This window comes from Schistocerca serialis, chromosome 2 (genome assembly GCF_023864345.2).
Source record: "Schistocerca serialis cubense isolate TAMUIC-IGC-003099 chromosome 2, iqSchSeri2.2, whole genome shotgun sequence".
NCBI classification, from domain to species: domain Eukaryota; kingdom Metazoa; phylum Arthropoda; class Insecta; order Orthoptera; family Acrididae; genus Schistocerca; species Schistocerca serialis.
Genome location: NC_064639.1, coordinates 452,064,601 through 452,078,240, shown reverse-complemented (window position 1 = coordinate 452,078,240; position 13,640 = coordinate 452,064,601). Strand labels below are relative to the sequence as shown.

At 39.0% G+C, this 13,640-nt stretch overlaps 1 protein-coding gene across 7 annotated transcripts in view; it reads left to right on the top strand.

Annotated features, from left to right (window-relative positions):
- The window catches only part of LOC126457331 (zinc finger CCCH domain-containing protein 13-like), a 243,890-nt gene that overhangs the window by 78,112 nt on the left and 152,138 nt on the right, over nucleotides 1-13,640 (top strand). For 6 of the 7 annotated variants that reach the window (XM_050093537.1, XM_050093535.1, XM_050093534.1 and 3 more), the window contains exon 5: nucleotides 973-1,352. In XM_050093537.1, coding sequence (XP_049949494.1) covers nucleotides 973-1,352 — 380 coding nt within the window. The remainder of the gene's footprint in view (nucleotides 1-972; nucleotides 1,353-13,640) is intronic. The other variant, XM_050093536.1, reaches the window with a different exon arrangement.

The window sequence follows — 13,640 nt, the reverse complement described above, 5'->3', positions numbered from 1 at the left end:
GACTCATTTCAGATTAGTGAGTCTTTGTACTGAGTGGTTCAGTTAAGTTTTCCTTCGTGCTTTGTTTCTTGTCCTCATAAATGAAAGTTCAGGAACCTGCTAATGTACAGACGAGGGAGATCTCACCAGAAACACACATGTGGTTGGCTATTGCTGATTGTTTATTGCTATGTGTTACTGATCAATTTTGCTGTTTTTGTTGGCATATATAGTTCTTGGTTTACTTCTCTTGACAGCCACCTAAAAAAGGTTAGGGAGGCAGTTGAGTGCAGCTGCACAGAAGAATCTTTCAACATTCAACTGAAATGATTGAAGGAGTTGACATTTTACTACCTAAATTTTAATTGTTACTGAAAGAAAGAGTTGATTTACCACCCATATGAGGAAGATGCTTAGAGAATAATCCTCCTATTCATGTCAGTGTCATTAGAGACAGAGCACAAACTTTGTAGGGAAAGGGATGGTGAAGAATATGAGCTGTGGTCTTAATGTCCAAGCAATCACTTGTAGTGATTCAGGAGACAGCAAGAAACTTAAATTTGTGTGGCTGAATGTGGATTCAGACCCAACTCTTCCTAAATATAAGTCCATTGTTTTAATCTGATGTCACCACAATTTGTGTCTAACTACAAGTCCCGTTGCTTAATGAAGATACTTTGTAAAAGTGAAAGAACACACACAATCACTTTTATGGAAGATCTTTATCCCCCTCAGCCTCAGAACAGTAGGGTTCGACTCATCTTGCAGTCTGAGGGGATTGCTGCTCCTTTTTAACCTTTCTCAACATATCTGTCTTTCCACCCTGAGGAAGGAACTAATTGTCCCAAATGCTGGATTAATTTTTGTAATTTTATGTGTGTCTGTTGACAAGACCTAGAGTTTTGCTTTCTAAAGGTAAGTACTAGGCAGCCATTCTGTCTTGTTACTTTATATCTCACTTGTACCTTATGTATAATACTGCTCTTTTTACAGAATGCGAAAAACAACAGGGAAAAATGGAAGTCCTTTACCTTCAGTGAAAAAAGCAGTCCTCCCATCACGACACAGTGATGATCGTGGAGGCGGTCTACAAGGCTCATCATTGGGAAGCAAGAGACGTGATCCCTCACCTGCATCCAACCCACACCGAAAACTTTCTGCTTCCGTCATTGGTGCACCTCAGACATCAAAAAGTTCGTCACAGCTAGCATCTTGTAGTGGCAGTGGAACTGGCAATGGAGGTGGGAGGAGGCGTTCTGACACACCTCCACTTCGAGGCTCTAGTGGTCATCGACGGCGCTCCATTACACCACCCCACAAGGGTAAAGGCCTCAGATCATCATCCCGTTCGTCACTGAACAACAAGACGAACAGTGAGTGTATGCGTGTGTGTGATATGTTTCTTGTGTGTTCCCATTCATTGATTGTGAGATTTCTGCTGTATTTTGCAGTACTGCTATTAAATGTTAGTTTGAGACCTCCAAATAGTGATCTGCATGGTCTGTAGGAATAGCTTCTAGCCATGTAGTCTGTTGGCTTTTTTGCATTACTATACTGTCAGATTCAGTTATTTTTAACAATTAATTAATGATGTAAAAAGCAATTTCATTTTAAAAATTAATCCATTCCATCTTGGTGTTGTGGTACAACAACCTTATTATTATTGCTATTATTTACAAAAACAGTCATAGGTTGCACAGTGTTCTTCATTAACTCAAGAATGATGTGTTTCGCCAGGATAGGGTATCACTAGGTTATCTTATGGAGACAACGACAAGTGTAGCAGCACAGAACAGTACCTCGTGTGCTGACTGTAAATACAGCCGAACACTAGAATGGTGCCGAAGGCCTGTCGGTATTCACATAGTGCATACATACCCGTGTGTACAGATGTGTTTACAATTTGCATGAGGAACTGACCTGTGCTGCTAAGGTTGTCATCACCTCCATGAGATAACCTGATGATGCACTATCTGGGTAAGACATGTCATTCTTCAATTAATAAAGGACATTGTGCAATGTACAACTATTTTTTTTTAAAATATTTGCAATTTCATATTGCAGTTTCACGGGTTGACATCAGGACACAAAACTCTGAAAATGTATGTATGTTAGTATTTTTATCTGGGCAGGTTTGAATATGATTATCTTAGTCATGCTAGCCATAATTAAAAATAATGTGATTATGATCTCTCCATAGGCAAAAGGTTTCAGATTAGCCCCCCCCCCCTCCCCCATTCAGATCTTTAGGTGAGGGAACTGCCAAGAAAGGGGGGGGGGGGGGGCAGGTGACCGTAAGAAAAAGATTGAATTACTGATGATAGAGGAACATTCTGAGAGTCGGATTGTGGAGTGTCAAGAGGTTTTAACATGCCAGGGAAGCTAGATAATCAGAAAAGAGAAATGGAAAAGCTCTATCTATATATAATGAGAGGATCAGTGAAGTGAAATGGTCAGAAGATAAGGGTTATGAACAAAGGACAGCAGCAGCAGCAGCAGCAGCAGTGGATCAATGGGTGTTGCTGTAAAGTCAATGAGGATATTGAATGGGTAATTCGGTATGTAAAGGAATATGACAATCTTCCTAGAGGAATTGGAATGTGGTAGTTGGAGAAGGCTTAGAAGACAGAGTTCCAGGAGAAGACAGGCAAGAATGAAAGAGCAGAAAGACTAATAGAATCCTGCAGTAAATTTCACAATAGTGAATATGCTGTTTAAAAATTATTGGAGGAGGAGGTCTACTTGGGAAATGTCTGGAGACACAGGAAGGTTCCACCTGGATTGCAAAATGGCTAGACACAGGTGTCAAAGTCTGATACTGGATTGTAAGGAAGTAGTAGTATAGAATGTGATCAGAATTTAGTAATGATAAAGAGTAGACTGAAGTTTAAGATAATCAGCTGGAAGAATCTGTGCTGCAAGAAATGAGATACCCAAATCTTGAGAAATATCAAATTTGTTTGAAGTTCTATAAGGTTAAAAATACTGTGATGGTGAATACCACTGTAGGTACTTCAGTTAAAGAAGAGTAGAGGTGTCTAGGAAGGACAATCACAGAAGCTGGAAAGATAAACACAGCTACAAGGAAAGTAACTATTAAGAAGCCAAAGGAGCCAAAGAAGTATTTCAATTGATGGATGGAAGGAAGAAGTAAGATGTTCAGGAAAAGATAGTTGGTGAAATTAAAAGCAAGGGCATCAAAATTAAGAGTGCATTGGAAATTCCACTGTTAAATGCAGAGGAGAGAGGTGGATAGAGTACATTGAAGGCCTCTTTGGAGGAGTAGGAGAGGGGGGGGGGGGGGGGGGCGGGTGACATGATAGAAGCAAAATGGAAGTTGATATGGAAGATCTAGGGTACATAGTATTAAATTTAGAGTTTAACAGAACTTTAGGAGACTTACAGTAGATGAAGACAAATGGAAAGGTAAATTGCTTCAGAATATCTAAAATCATTGGGGGAAGGCTGGAGACAAACCATACTTTCAAAAAATATCATTCCCATAATCCCCAAGATAGCAAGGGTAGATATATGTGAGAACTGTCGTACAACAGCTCATACATCCAAGTTACTGACAAGAATAACATATGGGAGAATGGAAAAGAAAATTGTGGATCTGTTAGATGATGACCAATTTGGCTTTATGAGTGTTAATGGCCCCAAAGAAGTACTGAAGTTGAGCTTGGTGATGGAACCAAGACTTAAGAAAGATCAAGATATGTAGAAAAAAGCATTTGAAAATGCAGAGTGGTGCAAGATGTTTGAAATTCTGAGAAAATATGAGTAAGCTATAGGAAAAGGTGGGTAATATACAATGTGTACAATAACCAAGAAGAAAGACAGTGATACAGTCCTCTCCTGTTCACTCTGTATAACAAAGGAACAGTGACAGAGTAAAAGAAATTTTCAGGAGTAGAATTAAAATCCAAAGTGAAAGGATGTCAGTGATAATATTCATAAATGACACCGCTATCATCAGTGAAAGTGAGAAAGAATTGCAGGGATTGTTGAATGGAATGAACCATCTAATGAGTACAGAATGTAGCTTGAGAGTAAACTGAAGAATCACAAAAGTAATGAGGAGCAGCAGAAATTATATTAGTGATATGTGACCACATAGTAAATGAAGTGAAGGAATTCTGCCTCCTTGGAAACCAAATAATGTGTGGTGGATGAAGCAAGGAGGATGTAAAAAGAAGATTAGTGCAGGAAAAGAAGGCATTCCTGGTAGATGAAGTTTTTTAGTTTCAAACATTGGTCTTAATTTGAGAAAGAAATTTCTGAAAATTTACATTTGAATTACTGCATTGTATGGAAGTGAATCGTGATCTGCGGAAAATCAGAAAAGAAAAGAATCAGAAAAGAAGAGGTATGGTGCCATTGGAGGATGTTTGAAATTATGTGTACTGATAACATAAGGGATGAGGAGGTTCTCCACAGAATCGGCAAATAAAGGGATGTGTGGAAAACACTGGCAAGAGGACACATGTTAAGACATCAGGAAATAACTTCCATGGTACTAGAGGGAGCTTTAGAAAGTAGAAGTTGTTGTGGAAGACAGAGACTGAATTATATCCAATGAATAATTGAGGATGTAGGATGCTGGTGTTACTATGAGATGGAAGAGATTGGTACAAAAGAGGAATCCTGGAGGGCCACATCAAACCAGTCTGAAGAATGATGACTTAGAAAAGAAAATCTTACTGATTGAATAACATCCAAGGAAAATTATAGCTTTGTTACATTAATAAACCAGTGAACTTCACAGTCAAATAATTGCCAAAACAGTAATATTCATCTGTCTGAGATCCGTAAACATTTTCTGAAGTAATCAACAACAACTTGGAAAGTACAGATTGCTATTCACCATATAGAAGAAGTGTTGAGTCGCAGGCAGTGTAGTGTCATAAAATTATCCATGCTAACTTTCTTATTCCTGCCGCAGGTGCAATCATGGGTAATGTCTAATTTCACTACACCTTTAATGGACAATCATTTAATATGTTTAATTATTTTTCAAAAGAATTTTTTTATAATGTCATGTGACAAGCGATTACACAGCTGACTGGGGTTTGGCCGCTGCATATCATAAACTGGCCACTGTTGCACCTGCCTTGCAGGCCAAAAATGTTGAAAGTGTGAGCTCCATGACACCACTTAGATGTTTCTTTGTCAGTAATAATTGTCTGATCATTTTTCTTGATTTTCTGGGGAGGCATTCAATGAAAGGAATATAGTTGTACTAATAAAAAATGGACTGTATTCTGTACAAAATTGTGATAAGAAAAGAGATCAGAAATAAATATTGATTTACAGGTTAGGTGCAGTATCAGAAACAGGTTGTATCTCCTAAGAAGAAGAAGCCAAGAGAGAGAATCACTATAACAGACACAGTGAAAAAGAATGCTAGAAATATTTCAGCTTTCAGACAAAGTCCTTCTTCAGAAGAGGAAAACTCACTCACCTTCACACACACACACACACACACACACACACACACACACACACACACACACACATTCATTCATGAAATCACAGCTCACACATACACGGTTACTGACTTTGGCCACTGGCCTGATTGTGACATTTGTAGCAGTCTGGGGTCAGATAGTTGCACAATTCAGGCATAGGTGCAGTCTGCAGTGGGGCTCCAGTGGCTGGAGACAGTGACCGTATGTGTGTGAGCTTGAGCTTGCATGAATCTGTGTCATGTTCTATTTTAGAAGAAGGACAGTTTTGTCCTAAAGTTTAAACATTTAGCTGACTTTTCATTATGCCCATCTGGAACTCATTGCCTTCTCTATGTGTTGAGCAACATTTTACGTAAATATTTATGATTTGTTTACAGTATGCATTCTATTTTGATCACGTAACACTCCCACTTTTTTCAATTTTTAACAATATTCCTAGGTGAAATGATATGTAAAACAATGGAATGACAACCACTCACATATTGGTAGCAACATGTGGGGCATAAAAACAGTATTTACAGTAGCTTTTGAGCTCTTGGTCTTTCTCTTGTAAAAGTACACTCATTCACACACAACCATGTAGACAGCCAAACATTTGGGCATTTGTGTGAGTGAATGAGTGTACCTTTATTAGAGAAAGAGAAAGAACTCAAAAGCTAGTGTAAATACTGTTTTCTAACGGCTTTCTGGGCGGGAAGGAGTGCCTGGTCCCCGGCACGAATCCGCCCGGCAGATTTGTGTCGAGGTCCTGTGAACCGGCCAGTCTGTGGATGGTTTTTAGGCGGTTTTCCATCTGCCTTGGTGAATGCGGGCTGGTTCCCCTTATTCTGCCTCAGTTACACTATGTCGGCGATTGCTGCGCAAACAAGTTCTCCACGTACGCGTACACCACCATTACTCTACCACGCAAACATAGGGGTTACACTCGTCTGGTGTGAGACGTTCCCTGGGGGAGGGGGTCCACCGGGGGCCGAACTGCACAATAACCCTGGGTTCGGTGTGGGGCGGCGGAGGGGTGAAGTGGACTGCGGTAGTTATCGTGGGGTTGAGGACCACTGCGGCTGCGGCGGGGACAGAACCTCTCCGTCGTTTCTAGGTCCCCGGATAACATACAATACAATACAATCATTAGTTTTTCTCTAATTTTTTGTTTTTTCTTTTTTCTCTTGTTTGTCAGTTAGCACTATTGTACTTTTTATTTTTGCTTTTTTGTAATTATAATTCACATTTATTTGCGAAAAGAATTTTTCTGTCAGTCCGTTCTTTGTAACTGCACATGCAAAACAATTGCTCAGTGCGTATTATGTAATGCATGCCAGTTAACTCATTGAGTTACCAATTTTGTGCAGTTCATGGTGTTCATTGCTGAAACTGTTGATATTTGTACTGAAAATTTTGATCGGTACAAACAAATTTGAACAGTTAGGATACATTCAGTCTCTGTATGAAAACTTATATATATAATGTAGCATGACATTCCTAAAATCCAAAATATTATTTGCAATGTGTATGGCCCGTCTATAGCAGCCATTAACCTAAAATAGCTACTGGATAAAAGCTGACCATCATTCATAAGCTTATGCTTTGAAACAGTGGCAGTATTAAATTGTGTTGTGTGTTATTTTTGCTGCATTTGACCATAGAAACAGCATATGGAGCAACTTTTAATACATACACAAATGGGAAAAGTAAATTAATTTCATGGTTGTACAGTTTCTTCTCATATCTGTAACAAAAGCTTGTAGAAAATTGTACCCTTACTCTCATAATGCCACAACAGTGTTCAATGTGGAACTGTCTGAAACAGTAAGTTTTCATATAAAAAACTGTGCTCCTACAGTTTTGGAATAAAACCACAAAATCTCAATATTTTAGTTGTAAACCAATTACGGTGATTGTTGCCACAGTTTGTATTGTGTGTGTTAGTTTCTAAGCATGACTGTATAATATCAAACAATTTGTTTTATTATTTGTGTTTTTTCATGCTGACTTCAAATATTGGTTGAGCTGCCTCTCATTTTCTTTTAAAATCACCTCTGTTATGGTTTCATCTTATACAGCATCCTAACATACTGTTTCTTTTTTTGGTGGCAATGTTGAGTTTCTTCTAGGATTCCAGTGTATTATTTAAAGGATGCAGGTTCAAAGTAATTGCTAAAGAAAGTTAAATTTGTATGTTGAGAAATATAATTACGCAAAACAGTGTCATGGTTTTTCTTTTTGCCTGTATGTGCTTCTCTGATGCTCCTTGTTAACCATCTATGATCAGTGTGTCCAATTGTTGTCGTGTGAATTTTTTTCTGGTGTGATCATAATGAGATTCCACCTAGAACTGGCCAAAAGCTGATGTATTTTTTAATTATTTCAGTGAATTAGATAGTGTAGTGGTTAAGATAATTAACTTGAATTTGTCAGGAATGGTATTAAAATCTGTGTTACGCTTTCTCAATTTGGTATTGGAGGGTTTATCTAAACCACTTCAGGGAAATGCCAAAATACCGAATTACCCAATTGTAAGACGATCTTTAATGTAAACAAAAAGAAATGGTGTGCACCAATTTCTTTCTTGCATATTCTCTATGCCAGTGGTCTGTTGTATCACTATTTTTAATCATATTCATCACTGTCATCATCACTGTTATCATCATCACCACCACCACCACCACCACCACCACCACCACCATCATCATCATCATCATCATCATCTTCTTCTTCTTCATTTGAAAGCCTACTGGCTTTTCTTCCTTTCTTTCACTCCTCTCATTATCTGTCATTTTCTGAGCAATCTGTAGCATTAGACGTGCAGCACTTTTTGAATACTTTCATTATAGGTTCTTTTAAGATTCTGCTCTAGACAGTGACTCAACAGTGATATTGAGGGTTTCTTTAACTTTCCCCCTGGAGTGCAGGTATGATTTCCTTGAAGAAGCCACTCACAGTAAAGCTGTCGCAGGTGAGCCCTAAAAGATCAATTCACAACAACAACAACAACCGTTTCTTGACTGTGAGGTCATGACACCAGGAATTATCACTGGGTGTATGTTACTCTTTGATATCAGATCCTTAATTTCCTGGATGTCCCTTAAAGAATCCAGCACCAATATTTCCCTTCTCTTAAGGGAAGAGCCAGATATTCTGTTTGACGCAATCTTCAATCACTCTAGTATCAGGTCATGTATCATCCATCCCTTTTCTTGCCATTTAAAGATAAGTCTAGAAGGCAGCTTTTATTTTGGTACAATTTTTATGTGAAGAATCACAAATGGGGTTAGCTTCTTTCCATTTATTAATAGAGCCAGCATTACTTTTATTCTGGGATTTTTATTGCCAAAACATCTTATAGGAACACTTTCAACTCCTTTCTTTTCAGCAGTAAAATTTGATGCATATTAGTGTAAACAAGTGTACAATCGGCATTGCTGATATGATGTAGCAAATAGTCATATCACTTTTAGACAGACTTTATGGCACTGATACTGTAAGTAGTTTTTTGTCAAATGCTGTGGGAAGGCACTGGGAAATTGTCGCTCTATCTTCTAATGTAAGTCTCACCCTTTTCATCATCCTCCTGCACCTGCCAGCATACTTGCTTTGTATTCTACGGCACATGCAGTTTGATAATGACTCTTTATTTCTAACATCTTCTGTAGCTTGATTGCTTAAGTAATTGGGAAGCTTTCATTGTGTTTCTCTTGCGTGTACCAGACAACTTGCTATTTCAGTTCATGAAACATGCCCTGCTTCAGTCTCCTGAAAGTGTGGCATGTGGAATGAGTATTCTTTAATTTATTCTTCATCTGATGCCATCTATGAATATTTGCTTCTTTGAGGACCAAATTTTCTCCCTGCTGCATAGCTGTTTGTGAGGCTTTTGCTTCATGAATCACCATTAACTTAAAATTGGTGTGATATTCTTTGCGTGAAACCATTGTGAGTTGCAAACATGTAGATCCATGTTTCTCAACACAGTCACAACTGTGATTTGCAATTGTCATTGATTACTACAATTTACAGTTCTTCTTAAGCAAACTAAATGACAACAAGGCTTTTATCTCTTAGCTCTGTACAGCAGAATTGGCAGAAACTGTAAGACATTGAGTTGACACTGCGCTTCACCATGTGCTTGTCATGCTTTAAAATTAGCAGTGTTTTAGAGCTGTAGCACCGTTGTTGAAGCTCATGTTTTATTGGTGTTAACGTGTTTCAAGTGTTTTTGTGAACATATTGGAACATATTTTTATCAGTTTTAATTTGTTGCCTTTAGAAATGTATACTGTTGTTGAGTATGTGTACAATTTTAAAGTCATTTCCATTCCAACTGCAATTGGATCTGGGCAAACTGCAGTTTAAGCATGGTAAGTGTTCACAAAAATACAAGGAACACAGCTTATGTTCCCATGATTGGTAGCATCATGAAATTTGCTATCCCTTCCTCTCCTCACATTCAGCCTAGTCCACAGCCAAGCTGGTGCTGTAGCTGCCCATTCCACCCTTCTAAATTTTTCAAATTAAATCTGTACATAAGCGTAGTTGCCAAAGCTTTACCTGGAAGTGTAAGATGACCCTCATATTACGCTGTTACACAACATAAAAATATTGACCTCAGAAACAATAGAATGTAGAATGACCCTTGAATTTTTCAAATGATGTGTTTGACAAAAAACCATTCTTATAGACTGGTAAATGCAGTAGTTTCTTTGGATAATATTCAGTTGATTCACAGAATATACCAATACTATATTATTCATTGTATCACTCTGTATGGCTTTCTGTGTAGAGAATCCTTTACAAAAGTGGAATACAGAAGCAGTTAACAAAACGTGTTGTGAAACATAGGATAATATTCTACTGCAGCCCACTTTCTCACCTCTCCCCTCCCCCCCTCCCCCTCTCCCCCTCCCCCTCCCCCCTCTCCCTCTCGCTCTCCCTCCCCCACCCACCCCCTCCCCCTCTCGCTCTTCCTCCCCCACCTCCTCCCCCCTCTCCCTCCCCCACCCCCTTTCCCTCCCCCTCCCTCTCCCCCTCCCCCTCCCCTGCCCCCTCCCACTCCCTCCCCCTCCCCTGCCCCCTCCCACTCCCTCCCCTCCCCCTCTCAGTCCCCCTCCCCGTCCCCCTCCCCCTCTCCCCCTCCCCCTCTCTGTCCCCCCTCTCCTTCCCCCTCTCCGTCCCCTCTCCCCCTCTCTGTCCCCCTCTCCCTCTCTGCCCCCCTCTCCCTCTCCTTCTTCCCTCCAACTGAAAGAAATTAGGTGTAGCTAGATAAAAACATTTCTGTTTAGGCTTTACTGTGACTGTTATTGATACCGAATGAAAAACTTTTACTGTTCCCACCTACATGTACATCTATATCTCCATTGATACTCTTACTGAGCAAGGAGGCGAAGTGATTAGCATGTTGGACTCACATTCGGGAGGTTGACAGTTCAAACTTGCATCGGGCAACCCTGATTTATGTTTTCTGTGATTTCCCTAAATCGCTCAGGCAAATGCCAGGATGGTTCCTTTGAAAGGGCTTGGCCGACTTCCTTCCCCACCCTTCCCTAATCTGATGGGACCGATAACCTCACTGTTAGGCCCCTCCTCCAAATCATCCATACATCCATCCATCCATCCATTGATACTCTGCAATCCAGCTTACGGCGTATGGCGGAGGACATCCTGTACCACTATTAGTTATTTCCTCTCCTGTTCCAGTCACAAATAGAACAAGGGAAAAATGACTATATGTCTCTCTATGAGCCCTAATTTCTCATGTCTTATCTTCATGGTCCTTATGTGCAATTTATGTTGGAGGCAACAGAATTGTTTTGCAGTCAGCTTCAAATGCCGGTTCTCTAAATTTCTTCAATAGTGTTCCTTGCAAAGAACGTCACCTTCTCTCTAGGGACTGCTATTTGAGTTCTTGAAGCATCTCCTTAACACTTGCATGTTGTTTGAACCTACCAGTAACAAACCTAGCAGCCCGCCAATGAATTGCTTCAATTTCTTCCTTTAATCCAATGTGGTGTGTATCCCAAACACTCGAGCAGTATTCAAGAATAGGTCACACTAGCTTCTTATATGCATTCTCCTTTACACATGAAACAAACTTTCCTAGAATTTTCCCAATAAGCTGGAGTTCATCATTTGCCTTTCCTACTATGATTCTCACAGACTCATTCCATTTCATATTGCATTGCAATATTATGCCCAGATATTTAAATGACCTTAGTGTGACAAGCAGGACACTATTATTGCTGTATCCAAACGTTACCTGTTTGGTTTTCCTACTCATCTGCATTAACTTACATTTTTCTACACTTAGAAGTAGCTGCCATTCATTACACCAATTAGAAATTTTTCTGAGTCCTCTTGTATCCTCATACAATTACTCAGCATCGACACGTTCTGTACACCACAGCATAATCAGGAAACAACTGCAGATTGCTGCCTACCCTGTCTGCCAAATCATTTATGTATACAGAGAATAATAGTGATCCCATCATACTTCCCTGGAGCACTCCTGATGATATCCTTGTCTCTGAGACACACTTGACTTCAAGGACACCATACTGAGTTCTATAACTTAACAAGTGTTTTGAGCCATATGCTTGTACCTTCTTTAGCAGCCTGAAATGTGGCACTGTGTAAAATGGTTTCTGGGAATCTAGAAATATGGACTCTGCCTGTTCTCAGTATATTATCCGAGGAAAGGGCAAGCTGAGTTTTGCATGAGCAGTGCTTTTTAAAACCATGCTGATTCATGGAATTAGCTTCTCGATCTCAAGAAAATTTATTATATTCGAGCTAAAAATATGTTCAAATGTTCTGGAGCAAACCGCAATGCATTTTGGAGATTTAAACCTCCTTATCAAGTGGATTTATGTGGATCAGTATGGCATTGTGTGTTGTGTTATGTCTGTGGAATAACCTGTGGACTGTCTAATAAAGAAAAATAAAACATTATTTCAATACATGTACTGAAATAGAATTTTGTCTACTAGATAGTGCATGTCCTGAAGTAGTACATATACCGAAATAGTTTTGTTTTTCTCTACTAGAAAGAGCCACAGGTTGCTCCAAATTTGTAACACAACACAAGTATACCATGTTATTCCACATAAAGCCATCTGATGAATGTGGTTTAAACCTTAAAAACACTCAATGATTGGTAACAGTGAACTGCTTTTTGCTTAATATTGCTGCAATTTGTGTGGTGTTTGTTTTTTGTTTTTTTTCCCCCCCCCCCCCCCCATAGTGCATGGATTTTATATATCAGATCAGTGGATTTTACATTAATTATGTTAATGGACTTTAACTCTCGGTTACAACTTGTTCTCTGAAACAGATATTTCTCTTCCTGTTTAAAAATATTTTAATCCCATGTGTTCTACACCTGTTAACCACAGTTCTATTGAATTGTTCCATCATGTTTTTTTTGAAGGAGATGGTATTACACATGCAGAAGTAATATGTTTAACAAAGAGTTAAATTTTTCAACAACATTGTGTCCTTTGATTAAGGTTTCTCCAAACACTGTGATAGTCATTGATTATGTTTTTCTTTTGTGATCTGAACCTACCTGCTTGGCAGGCGTGTGTAGTCATAAGCATTTAACTTGTATAATCAGGTAATGTTATGGATAAAGTGAATAAAAAATCGTTTTATCAGCAGAACACTTAGAGGATGTAACAAATGTACTAAAGAGATTGCCTACACATTGCTTGTCTGTCCTCTGCTGTGTTATTGCTGTACAGTATGGCAACATTACCAGATAAGATTGGCAGAGGATATCGAAAAAGTTAAGAGAAGAGCAACTTGTTTTGTATTATTGTGAAATAGGGGAGAGATTGTTAGAATATGATGAATGAATTGGGGGAGGGCATCATTAAAACAAAGACATTTTTTGTTGCGGTGAGATCTTTTCAAGAAATTTCTGTTGCCTATTTTCTTCTCGGAATGCAAAAATATTTTGTTGACTCCCATCTATGCAGTGAGATATTACTATTTTAATAAAATAAGAGAAATCAGAGTTCACACAGAAATATTTAGGTGTTCATTTTTCCCACGTGCTGTCAGAGTGTGCAACAGCTGAGAAATAGTCATAATGTGTCCAGAATGAGACACATGTGGTTCTGTGCCTCTGCCAAACACTTAAGTGTGAATTGCAGAGAAGTCAGATAGATGTAGACATACTGTTAATTTTTATCTGTA